Raw genomic sequence first — 18,480 nt, forward strand, 5'->3', positions numbered from 1 at the left:
CTCTCTCTCTCTCTCTCTCTCTCTCTCTCTCTCTCTCTCTCTCTCTCTCCCTCCCCCCCTCTATCTCTCGTTATGTCCATCGGCAAAACCAGTTTCAGGTAATCATATTTACCAGTCCCATCATCAAAGTAAAAAAAAAAAGATACATGTATAACGCTATTCATCTTTGAACTGTTCAACGCGGTTTCTTTAAATTTAAAAATAAGGAATATCTCTTGAAAATATACTCAAAGCTGAAATAGGCGGTGGGAGGAGAGAAGTGATTGCGGAAGATCAAAAGAAAGTATGAGTATGAGCCTTAAGGACTGAGTAAGTAGGAGGAGGTATAGGAGGGCAACCCGGAACGGAACGGCAGAAAGAAGACCGAGCAGTAAATGAGACAGAGGCCGGTTGTAACGAGCACCGCCTGATCAAAGCCCTTCGCTACACACACGGAATATTGATGCAGCAAAAACCAACGCCACCTCCTCCGCACGGTTCTCCGCTTCCTGGGGGATAGATGAATTACACCGTCAATAGCTCGGAGGGGAGAGGGGGTGTGACACTCAACATCTGGACCACATTTCACACGAGATACACCGGGCCGGGCAACTCAAACAAGGGCTTGCGAACAAACAATCGCTCACGGAAGTACTTAAGAGCGAACGAAAAGAGGGTCGAAAAATATCCTGAAATCGAAAACGAATGATAGAGGATGATTCATTTTAAAACTAAAAATGAAAACTCGTGAGGAAAAAAAATTATAAAGGTCAGTGGATTAAATTATATTCGAAATGCCAAGATTCGAGTGGAAGAAAGTAATTATTTTACTCATATCAAAAATAAGTAAAAATATTCAAACGCTAAAACAATAGTTTCGATGATAGATTAGGCTATAACATCTATCGGCCATTATCCAGTGTAACAAAAAAAACATCATAGGACCTCAAAATTGTACAAAACGTAAAATAAATAAATATATAGTTACAAGTAAATACTACTAGTATACACGTTTGAAACTACTATGTTTCAATAGTCTATATCCAATAGTTCCAACTCTCTGGTTCTATCAGGAACACAATGTAAATCATTCATGATTTTTTTTTTAATTTTCTAAATATTATACATAAATAAAATAAATTAAGAAGAAATGGACCTTTTTGAGTGAACGACAAAAATCTGAAATGGTTTAGATCAGATCGCTTCTTGTTACTCAGTTTGTTTACTACAGCAAAATTAATTTAATTTAGATCAATATGATTTTCGTCAGTTATTCAACGAAAAAAAATTCTATCTGAAGCTCCTCAAATGCAATACTTTGTTTTGTATCGCATGTTTTTCTTATATCAATATCATTGTTCAATTTAATTCTCAACGGTACTCCTAAATCCTCATTCATGCTTTTAATTCTGGTTTCAAAAAAAATATTCCACTATACCAATTTTTTAATTGCACTTTTGCACACAAAACAGTACGACAAAGTCGTAAGAATGGAGATATTGTCATCAACTCAGAACAAGATCTAAAATCAATAAACTCAAATAATACTGGTATCGATTAAGATAATGTACAATCAGTGGTAGATAAAAAAGTATGGCAGCGATGATAATAGTTACCTGCAAAGAAGAGCCTGGGCAAAACTTGCTGGCCAGGACTGGGTGGAACCGGGAATACAGGAGCAGCTAGGACGTCGTAATCACTTCCAGATGCACCGACCGCGACAAAAGAGTAGGATCCTCTGGCCCAGGGGTCGACCCTCCATCTACTGACGACGGTCTCTTTCGGCTGAGGGACGTTGTTCGAGCCAAAGATTCCCTTGAGCACGGCAAGGCACCGGCCTACGATGACATCGTCACTCACGTTCTCCATGATGGCTGCTGCCTCCCCGGCAACCAGTGCTAGCAGCACCGGGGACTTGTAGATGTTCCAGAACAGGAAAAGTTCTCCTAGAAGGATATATTATATTATTATAGAAATAAATTTTCAATAAATTATAAAAAACACAGATTGATTATTAGTAGGGATAGGATTTTTATGTGCTAAAAAATCCGAAATATGTACATAAATATGTGCTAATAAATTGTCAAATATTTTTAAAAAAATATGTAAATAATATTTATTTATAAATTTTTATTATTCAACAATATAGATTACTAATTAATTAATAATTTTATAGCTTAAAAAAAGTTGTAAGTTATGTATTTATCATATATTATATGAATAATATTTTAAAGAAATTATGTTAAAATATGTACAAAAAAATGTACTTAGAGAAAACATAGCTGTTCAATAACAAGACATTAATTAGTAATTGTAATTAAACTAATTGATTAATAATTACTCAGAATGAATCATGAACAAATTATAAACGGAAATAAAGAATAATCCTTATTAAAAAGAAAATGAAAAAAAAAAACATTAGAAAAATATTTAAAACTTTGAAAGAAATCAATTATTCAGCAGGGTCAGTTACAAAATTATTGCAGATTAAATGCAGTTTTAAATGTTCAAATAAAAATCTTCGTCGGTTTGACCACAGAATAGACTTGTACCGGCTAAAAGATCTTTCAACATTTACTGATTTTGTAGGGGCATACTTAAATGAAGCTATTTTCATTGCATCTAGTTCGGTATTCTGCATCACCTGGGCGGCTATGTCATCATTTGTTATAATAAGGAATAAGACCCTTGCTCTTTTTAATTGATTCTGAAAAATTCTCGATGTAATTCTGTGTGAAAATTTATTGTTGCCACTGCTTTTAATTTGTGTTCAAAGATGAAGATATAGAATTTGCACGTACTATTTATGATAAATTATAAATTTCACTTTTAAGTTTCTTGCGTTCTCTTGAATTTCACGTTGTTGCTGCGAAAAATGTATTTAAAATTGAACAAATAATTTAAGGAAATATTTGATTCAGGACAAAATACCTAAACATATGTTAAACATAATAAATATTTCAGAAAATATGTGATTTACAACAAAATATGTAAAAAAGGCCAAATATTTAAAAATATGTGAAATAAAAATGGCTTCTTTTGGCCAGAAATGTCTTGAAACATCTATAGTTAATAAGGAATCGCAGATATCATGGTCAGGTAAAAATATGTGAAAACATAAAAATCCTATCCCTAATTATTACAATCAAACGATATTAGACATAGATATAGCTAATACAAATCAACAGCCATTATTTTGTACTAATCACATTCAGACTTAAACTAGACGTAGGGGTTACAGTCTGAATGTGAATATAAAGAGAAATGAAAGATCCCACAGGACATCACCATTATTTTTTCATAAAATAACTTCTCATTTGTTAAGTCTTTGCATAGAATAGATTCATAATATCTAAAACTAAAATGGAAAAACAAACCATTGACTCCAAAAGAACATAAGATTACTACAGTTATGGGAGGCTTTATTCATCTTGGGTTTTAAGGGGAAATGAAATTAAATAATTTTAAAATTGAAGTATTATGAAGCAAAGCTAAATTTTAATAAACCCTTAAAAATAAATGAGATTTTTTGTAAGAAAACAGCTTAATTAACCTTAAAATAAATACATATATTATTATTATAGACAACTACATGAACTATAATTAAAAAGTTTTAAGCCAGAAAAAAAGAAATTCAGGTTATGGTAAAATGGTCAATCTACAACATTGCAACTTCTGTACACTCAAGGAAATAAATATAGATTTTTACAACAACGTGAAATAATTTTTGATTTTGCATTGAAATTCAATGGATGATTATAATAAAGTATTCTTATAGGAAATATAATTTTACAACAATTTTATATCAATGATTTTTATGATTTGTTCTGAAAGTAATCAGAAACCACATTTTTTTTTCTTTTTACGGTTTTAGACGATCTGCATGCAATCGTTGAGCAATGTTTAAGAACAACATGGTTTTAGAATTCTATTTTCCGTAAGAATCCAATATCATAATTTGGGTTTCTTCCAACACCAGAGACGACTTTGCCTTAATTAATATAAAATAAATCGAGCCTCAATGATTATACAAAAAATAAGTTCCTTAATCAGGTTTTTATGGAAAATTTAATTCTGAAAAAAATGTTCTCTTTATATTAGACGGCAAGTCACCGACATAAAATCAGATTTTCTATGAGAATTTTTCATCTAAAATACCTCTTTTCAGTCGATATTCCATAGAAACGTGTGCTAGAGAACTATAATAGGTAATAAACTTCTGACTTAACAACAAAAAGTAACTTCATACATCACAACTAACAAGGGAATGTTCCGCATGTGGGATCACCGATTTGAATAAAACTTTTTTTTGTCATACTAGGTCAAAAACATTAGACACTAACTATATAAGAAGCGATATTCGGTTTCATGTATAATTTAGTGTAAATTTTATTTCTTTTAATTCATATGAAAGTATATTTTAGTTATTCTACATCCAAAAATAAGTCAAATGGTATATAATTACGCCCACTTGGCAAAATAATGAGGTCAGCATTATAATAATTTAGCCCCAATAAATGATTAAAGTGGGATAAAATATTTTTCATTTTTAGCACTTGAAAAAAATCCACAAAAAAGAATTTTGATGGATATCGAAAAATAAAATTTTATTACATAAAATTGTAGCCTTCTATTTTGTTTAAGAAATTATGAAAATTGCAATATTTTCAAGACTTATGACACTAGTCTGCATGAGACTAAGAAATGGTTTGTATAGGACCGTATATACAAAACCTTACAAAGACCTGGGGTACCTCCAGCCGCAAATACCGTACTGGCTAGGTTAAGAATAGGTCACACGAGGCTCAACCACTCCTATCTTATTTCAAAAGAAACACCTCCGAGCTGCCAGCATTGCAACAACAATTTCAGAATTAGCCATATTTACCAAGAATGCCCACATTTCGCGCTACACCTCAATAACTTAAGATTAAACCAGGATAATTCAAAAACCAACCCTCAGAGATGATGATAATACAGAGAAATTGGCATTTCAGTTTTTAAAATTAGAAAGACTACTGATACAAATATAACATCGGCCAGAAAAAAAAAATAAATCAATAATAATAAAATAAAATAAGATATTAAACAAATGTAAAAAAAATTAAATAAGGTATAAATGGAATTAATGACCAATGATGTTTTAAGCAACTAAACAAAACAAAAAGCACCTTACAAACAGTACCTTCTTAACCAAATTAGAACCAGTGATATTAAATCAAATGTTCCAGAATTGTTATTAATTTGAAACTGTCTTTTCTCTAATACAGAAGAATTTAATCTAAAAGATATTGATGTGGGCTGGTAGATCAAAAATGAAGCTATACCGCATTTGTAGTTACATCGGATTTGGATAACATTGAGTGAAGTTTTGAATTTACCTCCGAAAGTCAAGCCCAAAATTTTATAATTTTTGATTTGCGCGAAAATTCATACTTTATTTTTCATTAAAATACGCTAAGAACGATCTGACTGCATTTTTCCTTAACATTTTTTTTTTGGTCTACTTTAATAAAAGTGAATTTCGGTTTTTTTAATTTTATATACACTTCATCTCATTTAATAACATCAACAATATTTTGTTCTAATTATACACGGGGAAAAATCGATTGGTATATAATAAAGAATTAATACATGCCGAGCAAAGGTCGCATACGATAATGCAAAAAACAATTATGTAAATTTTTTTTTATCGACTCTATTGCAAATGCAGCCATTGGGCGCACTGGCAAGAACCCTCTGACATGTATCTAATATTTTCCGACCTAGTATCACCAAAAAAAGTTTCATTGAAACTGATGATCACACTTGCGTAGCCCTTCTCATTAAGAAATTCGAAATTTCATGTAGAAATACTCATAAATCTCGAGAGGAAAAAATGGCAGGATTTTAATGGAATCTTGAACACTCTGTAAAACCTAAAACAAATAATATGAAATTCCCGACCCAAAAATGTCAATATTTAAACAATTGAGTTCTCAACAAGAGAAATTCCTTGTGCAGTTTTGGAACTGCTTTGCAACAAAGACATTCGGATATAAGGAGAAAGAGTAGAGGCTGTTCAAGGAGGCACTGTTCCTTTATTGACTCAAGAGTTCTGTGAGTGTGAGAGAGAGGCTGCTGTACTTTCTTGTTCTACACCATCCAGCCAAAGAGTTATACTTTTAACAGAAGGAGGGCATCAATATTAGCAATAGTATTTTACTATATCACAAAAAAAGTTTTTAACAAATGAAAAAACTAATCAATCAATAATAAATTAGTGGGTGAGAAGCTGATGGTTGACTATACTTGGAGACAAAGACTAAGTTTATTTTTTTTTATTCTACTTGCTCCATCGACAGCTTTTTTATTGACTACGTTTATTTCATCATTCTATTTTATATTAAATTGATCGTAAATGTTCATGCTTTAACTTATTGGATTTGTCTTCCCACAATAATCAAAAATGATGAGTATAATGTAGGTATTAAAAATTTCCACTTCCATTTCATCTAGAGATGAGAATATTTGATTAAATTTTAATTCAGAAGCAAATTCATATAAACATTTTTTTTTCAAAGCCAAGCTTATTTAATTTACGCCTTTAGATATTCCATGTACGTCCATTTTCAAAGATTTAAAACATAATTCATAAATACTACTCATCTTATTCAACCATGAATATGAAGGATACTTATATTCATTCTTATAATAATTCATTACATTTGTTATCGCCAAGATATTATATTCATATGCATCAATAAAAGCAAATCAATAACAAGTAATTATTTTAATTTTTTTATTATTATATCCAACATCATATAAGAAGAACAGATGTCTAAGAGTGAAAAACTAAAAACTGAACGACAACTGAAAAAAGTATGTAAATATGATGATATCTTTAGTGAAAGTTTACTAAGCTGTAACAATTTTTTTTTTAACTTAAAGAATTCTTTCGTAATGTCTCTAGAATGAAGCATTAATTTTATTTTACTTTTCTAGAGTTTATTTAGTTTATCAAGGCTTTTAATCAAGGACATGCTAAACCAATTCCGCAGATAAACGATATTCATTATTCCGTATGATACTTTTTAAGAAAATTAAATTTGCCTATTATATTTTTATATTATTCTATATTCTTCTCTAGGTTTAATAAATATGTTAAATTGCCACATAAGGATATTTATAAGTACAAAACCTTATAACTTTCTTACTAGTGAATCCAATATATATCAATATAAGTTATTATAAGTTTTTACTAGGTAGTATTGGGTCACAAAGGTGTTCCAAAAGTAAACGCAAGTAGTTCAAATAGAGAGAGAGTTAACCAAAAATGTAGTTCATCTGAATCTGCTATCAAGATATAATTTTTTAAAAGGTTTTTCAAGAAAACCATGTTCACAATAAATTAAAATACAAATTTTCTACCTTAACTGAACATTTCTCCACATTTGTAACCATTTTCGGAATCAAATAAAATTTTCTAACTCATAATAATCAATTTTTAGAAAATTATTGCTCACGATACGAATTTCCAAGATACGACCTATGGTATTTAAAAGTAGCTTCATTCCATATGCCGAACCTTGCTAAATTAGTTTAATTTAAAAGAGATAGGAAGTCCAAAATCATTGGATATTTGTTATATTCTGGTTTGCAAACAAAGTGTATTACAAAATCTTATTATTTATCTTTTTAAGCCATGAAAATGGTAATAAAAATCCAAGAATCTAAATAAATAAAAATATAAAGTTCGTTTGTTATTTATCGAATATCTCCGATCAGTAAAAAAATAATTAAAAATATAAATAACAGAGGAATAAATTTACTACAATAAAAAAATTTAAATTAGAACAGTTGAATGTTGTGCTTATATTTGTAACAAAAATATTACAGAATTTTGTAGCTATGTAATAATTATTATAATATGTACGTAAATGTTTATTTTCAACTAATTTGATATGGAAATGTCAATTGTGATCGTTCAATCTATACATAATAGGACACTCTCAAATCTAATAATAGCGAAGCATTTCCAGGTCAGCTAGTTAGAAAATAAAATAAAATCAAGAACTAAAATAGCTGCCCACTTAATTTACGCCACATTATAGTGCGGGCGTTTCATAATTTAAAAGATTTAACTTACAGCTAAGGGAACTCGATAATGGATCCGAATTTCCTTGTTTGACCTATATAAATTAGTTATGCTATTGCAGAATGGAATTTGAAATATTGTATATTTTTGATAAATCTTTTATGCGGGCCTTATGTACTCAAAATTTACTAACAAAAAAAATACTGATGAACAGTAGTGAAAGTAACGGACATCACTACATCAATAACTACTTTACACGCTCAATAATATTACCAATAGCTCTCCATCACTTATAACACTGTTAGTAATATTGACTCTGTAAGGGCCGCTTTATGTTATTCGACATACTGCATCTATTTCCTTCCGTCATTTACTTTTTTATTTACTTTTAATAACCTACCATTGATATTTATCGTAAACTGCAAAATATTTTAAAATAGTTGAAATTGTAATTTTTATCAATATTAACATTAATTGTTATTGTTCATAATGAAAACATTGTTTAATGAATTTTTTTAATGTAAAAAAATAATAATCGAAACTTTTTAAACCAAAATATGTATAGTAAAAATACGACACATTTTATTAAATCTACAGGACTAAAAGATTTTTTTTTTGCTTATCAATAGTATTGTATTAAAATTAAAGAGAATGTAAAAAAAAAAAATAATAAATAAATAACCTTAGTCAAAATCCTAAAACAGGAAGTTTCTTATAATAGGAAACTCAGACTCAGACATAAATGTTTTCATTTTATCATAAGCAATAAGGAAAAATTGTGATACATTGGATAAGGAAATGAAAAAAGAACTCAATACACTTTCAGGTGGGGAAAATGCCATAAATTTAATACACTAATTTGGCCCAAGTCTGCCGCAGATCCCAACACCATCTCCCATATACCCTCCTTTTCCTTCCCCAGACAGTGTTTAGTTTTATTAATTTATTAGCATACCTCCCCCCTTTATGATACAAAATTCATATTTTCACCCGACTGACTTAGCGGCTGCCAGATATTACCTAAGGGAAATCCTCAACCATTCTAGAAAATAAGGGGTAATAAAATAAGGAAGGGGACCCATACCCATACCACTACCCTCCACCGTTCACCGCAAACCACTATTTTCTTTCTCGTTTCCCCTCATCTTCAGACATGTTCCTTTTTTTTTTTTTCCAATTTTAACTTGAGCGGCATACACGCTCCTCTAGTAATTGAGGCACTCAGTTTGCAAGAGAATGGATCTTTTTTTTTCCCTTGATAGGACTGGCGGTAGATTTTACAACCATTTGTTAACGTTATAATAATGTTAAAGTGATAAAACCTTCACGCAACTCCACTCAAGAATAATGTGAATACATTTCATGAAACTACCCAATTTATAACAAACATAATACACTAAAAGTAACAAACATAAATGAGTAGAGTTCTAACAAACGTTAACATAATCACTTCCGAAAATTAAAAGTTGACCCAATACAAATTCTACACCCTAAAACTAATTCATTTTATTCAAAAACTTATTTTTTCTCAAGCCCATAGGTGTTACAAATCAATATTTTCAATAAAAAAATAATTTATCTACCTCAGATGATCCTAAAACAATTATTTATAATTTATATATAATTATAAATTTTACATAAATGTCTAAAATTGAATATATTGATTGACTTATGGTAGAAAACTCCCCAAATGTTGCGAAATCAAAAATTTTAAATGGTACATTTATTATTATTCAACAAACTGTTAGGGACAACAACCTGCTATTCTCACTGAGCTGCTGATATTCCTTAAGGTTGTGTTTCAATTTCCAATTTGCCACAGGCTTTTGACGCCATGCATTATCCCGTACAATTCAGCAATACTACTCATTATAATGGAGTACGTCCGTCAACAGTTTGGAAATTTGGAACAAGCTCATCTCTCATTCAAACCCAATGACGCATTTCTATTGAACTTCCAGGAATCTGCTAGTCAATAGTCTAGATAATTTTAGTTCCGAGTTCCGGTCGGAAGAAACCCATCGTGAGTATCCGAATATACAACTGAATTAGAGTGACGCCATGCAGAAGGATCTTCCAGATGGTATTGTACATGTTACACACTGTTGTACATATAGCTCAGCAATTTCACAGCGGTAGGATCCAACTTGAAGTTCTCTCAGGAATTATTCTCATACAGAATAATCCCAAACCGATGTATTAAATTTTCGTCTATGCTACTAATGTATTTAGATGTTGTCGAATGGTCTTGGAAAATTTTCTGAATTTTATTTCCAACATTTTAAGTACCCAGTTCCTTAACTACAATCTAAAATCAAGCCGGAAATTCCTCTATGTTTTGTTCTTTCTTGGTGTTTTATTAGTTCTCCACGTTTAACATTACATATTACATGCTAGACGCAAAATACACTCCATAAATTTTATTAGCGGGGATAAAAGTAAAATCAAGACATAAACCAAGATCACAAATATTAACATCTGTTTTTTTTTTCGTCATGCAAACAGAAGCCTAACAGACAAAGAGAAAAAAATTTGAACTATGCAGACTTAAAACAAATGCTTATTAAACAATTTAAAAAAATAATTGTAAAACACCCAACCAACCACCTTGTACCATAGTAGACATCATAATGTATGTCAGACGAAGGCAGCTGAAATTTCATTGCATATTTATATATAAAATAATAGAAATTAATTGACACAGAATAAATAAAAAAAATCGCTGTAGTAGTTTTACATAGATAATAAAACTGTAAAAATTATATTTTCCCCCAAGAATATGGGAATAAAAATATTCTTAAATCGTAGAATGTAATAGAATCGGCAATTTGAGAGAGTTGTGTTTAGGGCTTTTTTCTTAATTATTTCTCATTCTAAGTTCATGATGAAGCTACGAAATGAATCTAGACCTTCCCACTCTGAAAAGAGAATGTTGGGAGCCTGTAGGATGATCCTTATTTCTTCACAAGTTATAGCACATACGAACAGTAATGTAAGTCTCAAACAAACAAACAATGAGACTATAAATAATAAACGCAAATACCAAGAAACACTTTTTCAAAAGCTTTAATCTTAACAAAAAAAGGCAAGGCGTTAGCACATCCACTCCATAGGACCTATCTCGACTTATAAATTCATACTTATCTTAATAAGAGACATCAACAAAATGAGGCAGGTTGCAATAAGGAAGATACTATAGTTGACACATTCCACATACAATCGTTTGTAATGTGCACGAATGTATTTATTAAATGTACGGATGGACAATTAAATCGCATTATATATTAATATCTGATTTTGTGATATTCCTTAATATGAGCAACAATTTACAACATTTTTTTTTTTTTTAAACCAATCAAAAATATAATAGAAATAACTTACCTCTGCTTGCAGTTGTGCTACCAACATGGCCAAAGAGGTTTGACGCAGGGTCCCAAAACTGTTTCTCGAAGCAAAGAACAACTTTGTTTAAGTTACCGAAACCTAATCTCTGGATGGCGGATTGTTTCCAATCAGGCAGAGGTGGGCAGAACTGGACTGTGTTGGGTGCAGTCTGGGTGCTAGGAGAGACAGACTGCTTGAGGACACCCAAAGGGAGAGTACACAGCACAACATCACCTGTAATAAAGGTTTTATAATTATTTCAGTTAAAAAAAAATAATCAAAATTTGGTTAAAGTAGGCAAAAAACAATCAAAATTAATTTTTTTTTTAACAATGTGTCTGTCCCAAATTTATCAATACTTCCATCAATAAAGATCACTTCTATAACTATAGAACTCAGAACGAAGTAAAAGATGATAATGAATTTTTAAAAAAACTTCTTAATATGATGGTAGAGATCATTAAAAGTCTATCTACAAAAAATTGTTTGAAGTATGAATACAAATTTTAAAAATGAAGTACGATAGATAACTTCTATAGATAACGATTACGATAACGATTAGACAACGAATTTCGTATAAACATGAGACGAAAATTACGTGCCAATAATTTTTGTACAAACATTAATTACATTTTTTTATACAGCTTCTAAATATTATACCTCATAGTGATTATAGAAACAAGATTTACAGTAGGTTCAGTAACATATAATATAATTCAAAAGCAATGTCTGTAAAAATAAATAAAGGAACAAATTATTCGCCTATTTTGAAGTAAAAATTAAAAAAAAAAAAAAATACCTATCTAAAAATTCTTATTTCAACTAATACACCTTGTGCATCGTAGGCAAATATATCATCTCAAAAATATGACTGAAGACACCATGATACATAAACTGTAAAATATTACAAACCGAATCATAGAAATAAGCCAATTCGGACTCCAGATATATGATTTCATACAAAAATAAATAAATGAACACAAAAGTGAGCTCCATAGACTAATAAACTAAAAAGAAACAACTAGGAAAAAGTTGTTTCAGTGCACACTTCTTCTCCATCTCTGTTAATATTTATTTCTCAAGTCAAGAATTTTATGGAATATCAGAATTACCATCAACAAGGAAGATAAATCTAGAATCAGCCGAGTTCGTCTTCAAAAAAATTTTTTTTTCATTTTTTTCAATAGTCAGTAGTATTAACAGTTTTAGTGACAGATTATCACGAGGCGAAAGTGTTTTTTTTTTTTTTCCAAAAACATATGGTTGTTTCCTGTTAAAAGTTAATATATCCACTTCTTAAAACTTTTTTGTATTTAAAAATGAAAATTCTACTGCCAAAACTAATTTAGCTTATTTAAAATTCTAATTTTTCCAAGTCATATAGATATAAAGAAGCAATATTTGCAAAAAAAAACAGTTTAATTCATCCAATGAGATGTTATTATATTAATTTTTAATAATAATTGACCAAAAGTATCTATATCAATATTGACATTAATAGACAATTCCTCAGATAAATCATGTGTGTTAATAGGCTGTTACTGGAAGATATTAATTATGTAACGTTTTGATAATCTAGTGCTGAAAGCGGTAATAATGAATAATAAAATATTTCTGAAAAAAATATTAAAAATTAAAAATGGGATCGGCTGGTTTTCGGTAACATTTAACAGGTGAGATAATGCGAAAAAAAAATTAGAAAGATGTATTTCTTTTTGCTAAATAAAATAGTTTTTCAAGAAAAATTTATTCGGAAAGAGTGAATCTAAAAATACTTGATAGAAAAGGTCATAACATATCACAATGCGAACTGTTGAAGCAAACGGTGAAGTAAAAAGAAATAAGGAGAGAAATTGGATAAATAAAATAGGGAGTAGAGAGTAACTTAAAAAAAAAAAAATTACAATCAAATAAGAAAGTTGGAAAGACTCGAGAACAGAATGGCTATTGTGCACTGGCACTCCGAGGCGAATATTGTAAGGTCTAGCCGTTCCAGCTATCTCTCTTAATAAAATATTATTATCTTACTTATAAAGGCAAACTCTTAAAATAATTCGTATGTTAATTCGAAGAAACCGTTTCAAATTTAATTTAGATTCAACAAACTTAAGATATTTTAAGAATAGTAAGAATACAGCTCTTGAACCATAAAGAACAAAAAGAAATTCAGTAGTTATATTAGGGGTATTCATGATATAGTGTTAAATGTAAAATGTTTTACCATGTTAAATGTTATAAGAATAGGATCGTCGTGAGGAGTCCTATTTAAAGTTATGTTAAATGTTATAAGAATAGGATCGTGAGGAGTCCTATTTAAAGTTATGTTAAATGTTAAATGCATAAGAGCTCCTAGCGGATTTTTTTTTTTGCATCTTGTCTATAATCTTTCCTTCCAAAACTACATGTTATTGTTTACCTATAAGTTTTGATTAAAGTAATTTATTACAACATGCCAAAAGAAAAGTAAGTGAAAAGTATAATTTGTGTGAGTCTGGCTGCCTTGTTGATCTGATTTGTGAGGAAGAGAATCAAGATGAGCTAATTGACAACTGTCATTACATTATTATTATTGCCATCCATTGCTTTATTAGTTTATAAAACAATACTAACACAATCAAAACACAAACCACGAGCAAGTAACGTAACACAACAAAAAAAAGATGAACTCAGCTGGTCCGTTGCGTGACATCATTCTCTATTTAACAGACCTAGTAGCTTTTCCATTTAACACGCTTTAACATGTTAAACTACAGATTATGAATACCTCTATTAATAATTAAGTAATAAAAAATTTAACATCCAAACAAGAGTAAAGTAATCCTCCTTGATTATAAAAGGAAAAACGTCTAACGGGTTGACTGATCACTGACTTCCGAAAAAATTTCTCAATGAGCTTAATCAATTTTCATATCCTGGTGGTGAAATTTTTCTGATAGTGATTCATGAATTAAGATTCCGATCATTCCTGAGAGGCGTGAGAAACGAAAAACATCCACAACTTGTTTATGGAAGAATTTTACAGAGAAGTGCACTAAGTTCGTATTTATCGTAGTATTCATTTTAATTATCAATTAATAGTAGGTCACAGGAAGTTGTAAGCAATGAATACACAGAGATTTACCTCATAATTCATAAAATATTTTTAAATTTTTAGTGTAAATGAAAATAACCTTTATGGTTAACATAGACCAGTATTTTTTTTTATTGTAAATTTACATGCATTATTATTATATAGATATATTATTTATATAAATTCACTTTTTTGCAAGAACCCAAATTTGAATTACTCCACTGTCATCCTAACACTTGCTTTTTAAAAAATAAATGAACGTAAACTAAAATTTACGAAATAAATACTGAGAGAGCACATAATACAAAGGTTTATGCTTCTTTCATTCAATACCTTTATGATTAATGCGTATAATGAATTGAGAATATACAATAACAATAATGGTGCCAGAATTAAATAATAATGAACTTAAATCTGAAATACACTTACCTTTGTAGGTCATTTGGTTGGAATTGTTCCTGGCATTGGCAGTGATAACTTCAACACCTTTGTTAGTGTATCGGATTTGCTTGACAGCGGTATTGAGTTTGATGTCCAGGCCTTCTGAGAGAGCAACTGGGACGCAAGAGTAGCCGTTACGCACTGAAAAACACAAACATGTAACAATTGAAAATCGATGCGGTATACAACAATAATTTACAAAATAATGAAGAAAATGGAAATAAAACATAAAACTCAATTTACTAAGACAAAAAATAAATAATAAATATTTTATCTAAAAGTAAATATTGACACAGAAAAGTTTGAAGAAAATAGAAATCAGCGTGTAACATTCATTGAATTTTTTTTAACAAACACAGAAACAAGAACGCAACCTAAATATATAATTCCAGGGCCGTTTCACAATAAATTACAAACTAAAACTATTAGGTTTGTAATTGAAATTTTACAAGATACATTTCTCCGAAATGTACAATGCTGTCTTTTACTTTTTTTGTTTTTAAACTCCTATTTAATTTTTTTAAATTAATTTCTAAAGTAGGTTCTATCATTAATAAAAATATAACAAAGATTTTTATTAATGATAGAACCTATAATTTATATTTTAGAAAAATACTATTTGAAATAACCATCAAAGTCAATAATTTATTTAATAATCCCTAACCAAATTCAAATAAAAGACCTTTCTGGGAAACTGGGGCAACAGCTTTTATTTAGTGTTTCAATTATGATAGAGAACGTCAGTTCTGTAAGGTGCTTTACGTGATCTTTTAGATATTAAGTATGGGAAGTTTTTTTATTTACCTTTTTCTCTCTCGCGTTATTCGAAGATAAAAAGTTACAAAAATTGGTAACATGAAAAAAAAAAAAAAAAAATCAAACGCCAACTTCTACCATAATTTTCTTATAATCACAATTTTGAAGCCATCAACAAGTTTGATGTATTGGTAGTTTTATGAAGTGTTTATTATGTTTTATAACTGTAATTTGGTGAGTATATGGTATTGTTTCTTCTTTCTTAAATACATTAATTACGGAATAACATTTCCATTTAATTTTCAAATTACTATTTTATTTTTATTATTAATATTATTTGTTTTAAACTTCGTATAAAATAATTTAAAAAACTTTAAGCCCTAAATTAAAATCCTAAAACCCAGATTCTGGCTTATAAAACAATTTTTTTTTCTTTCATCCATACCATGGCTACATTGATAAGAAGAAAAAAATGCTAAAAGAGAACAAAAATTACAAATAATAATAACGGTTTGGCTATTTCCTGAATAATTTCACCGAATGTATCTCGAGAGTTTAGCAGATTAACACAATGCATTGGTTTTACGAAGATTTTTTGAAGAACTGAGTCGAAGAAACACAAATCTAGGACTTCAGGTAGTAAAAGGGCCCAGGAATAAAGAAAATACCCGTAAGGGAAGATGGGAGCAAAACGTACACTTAGCATTTGATCTCCTGAAAAATACTTATATTTATATTAGTTACGTAAAAGTTAAAAAAAAAAAACTATTGGTAAAATTGACGTCAAAGGGAAAAATGAAAAAGAAAAATGCGATAAAATTATACAATACTATTTATTGTATTGTATTATATCCAATTATAATGCATTCTATTGTATATACAAACCTTACTATTCTTTTATCTTAGATTGTAGAGATTAAATCGTACACGTATACACGTGAGTGTAAATAATGAACTAGTACGGAAGTACTGATAAAGATATTAAGAGACAGAAGCCGGTGACTATAAAGACACATTGAGCCGCAGGCAGTCGTTACCTAAACGATAATAGGCTGCCGCAGGTTCACTCCATTTCGATGTGACGGATCGCGGTGATTTATCACTCCGCGCCAGGTCGGGCCCACTCAACGCCGGCACCATAATCCGCTCAGTGAAAAATTTCTCAAAATTCATAATAAATTATTCTCCTCTCCTCATGGCAAATAACCCAATATGAAAATAAAAAAAAAAAAAGAAAATTTATAAAAGTAACCGGGTCAGGGGACAAGATAAAAGAAAAATAATCCGTCTATTCAGCGGTGGGAGAAATGAAGAAAAAAGGACTGGGCGAATATTATCGAGTGCGTGCCAAAGCCTGCCCAAGTCGATCGCGGCTTTAGAAAATTATCGCCGGAACTGACCGCCTTTCGAATTACTGCCTCATTCTCCTTCTGCCTTTATGGTTTCCCCTTATTTTCACAAGAAATGGAAAATATTTCCTCCGACCGGATAAAAAGATATTTTAACAGTACCAATTCAATAGAGTCATCAGTTTTTACGGTTTTATATTCTGATGTTAAACAGTATTGAATCAACACTATATATTCTACTCATTAAAATAAGTACTAATTTAATTAAAGAAGTGTACAAAGTTTGCAGAAGGACAGAATTGTGAGATTCAATTAGTATTCAGAACTGATTTTTCACTAAATAAGTAATTTTTTTTTCATTTTTCTATCTTTCAACTATAGACACATCAGATAGTTTTCTTCATAAATATTCATGATACCAAAAATTCAAATTATATTGTTATTTATATACTTTTTGTGCACGAAGTAATAAGAATTTTTTTTTAAATGGAATTATTAAGAGAAAGAAAGGACAATAATGGCTAAGAATGAAAAAAGTAAATTAAATAAAGTGAACCAAATAAGCAATAAAGAACATTTTTATTTTTTGAAAATATATAGATAATTGAATATTTATGAAATGCAAAAGGATTTTTCATTTTGCAGCATAAACCCATGGCTCACAGCGTTCCTCTATATCAGTGCCAGACATAGAAAGATCCCCCTTTTAATTCTAAACATTATTAATATCACTTATTAAACTCACAAAAAAACATTATTTTATATGTCAGTTTAATTATTACATATCGTAATTACAACCCTATATGAAAAAAATATTAATTTATAATATGCATTCAAATAGATAAGCAGACAACTAGAACTATACTTATTGCAATAAGATATATTGGATTTAGTAAAGCCAGTTTGGATTCCAAATATCCCACTTCATTATCCAGCAATGTCATCGTGAGGTAGACGTTGTATCGTCTAATTTGGAGAGCAGAATGTACTGCACGATAGTCTTTTTTGATGTAAAACAGGCTTTTGATCGAGTATGGAATCCAGGACTGTTTTAAAAAACTTTTTAGATTCCAATCTCCTACATACTTTCTCACCATCTGTTCCTTTCTTATAGATATATTATTCCAAGTAATCAACAATGCTTCCTATTCATCTCTCTATTCTAGTCTGTTGGTGATCCTCAAGGTAGTATCCTCGGTCCCGTCCTCTACACCGTCTATACAGCTGACATTCCAATCAATTTTAATACTATCCTCACCACGTATGCCGATGACACATATGTGCTCGCTGTTAATAATAACCCTTTAATTTTATCCCACTCGTCCAATACTATATCACAGCCCTCGAAGAACCAACTGCTCTACAGTCTCCTTTGATAATGTAGATCTTACCTCTGTCGAACAGATCCGCTACTTTGGACTACA

General features: G+C 30.0%; 1 protein-coding gene across 1 annotated transcript in view; it reads right to left on the reverse strand.

Moving 5' to 3' along the window:
* The window catches only part of LOC106677546 (lysine-specific histone demethylase 1A-like), a 19,563-nt gene extending 1,563 nt beyond the window's left edge, over positions 1-18,000 (reverse strand). The window contains exons 1-4 of the mRNA XM_014415560.1: positions 17,922-18,000; positions 14,940-15,092; positions 11,438-11,674; positions 1,596-1,925 (exon numbers count right to left, since the gene is read on the reverse strand). Of these exons, the coding sequence (XP_014271046.1) occupies positions 1,596-1,925; positions 11,438-11,674; positions 14,940-15,092; positions 17,922-18,000 (799 nt within the window). The remainder of the gene's footprint in view (positions 1-1,595; positions 1,926-11,437; positions 11,675-14,939; positions 15,093-17,921) is intronic.
* Positions 18,001-18,480: the final 480 nt, after the last annotated feature.

The sequence above is a fragment of the Halyomorpha halys genome, unplaced genomic scaffold, assembly GCF_000696795.3.
Source record: "Halyomorpha halys isolate HHAL.00 unplaced genomic scaffold, Hhal_1.1 Scaffold103.1, whole genome shotgun sequence".
NCBI lineage: Eukaryota > Metazoa > Arthropoda > Insecta > Hemiptera > Pentatomidae > Halyomorpha > Halyomorpha halys.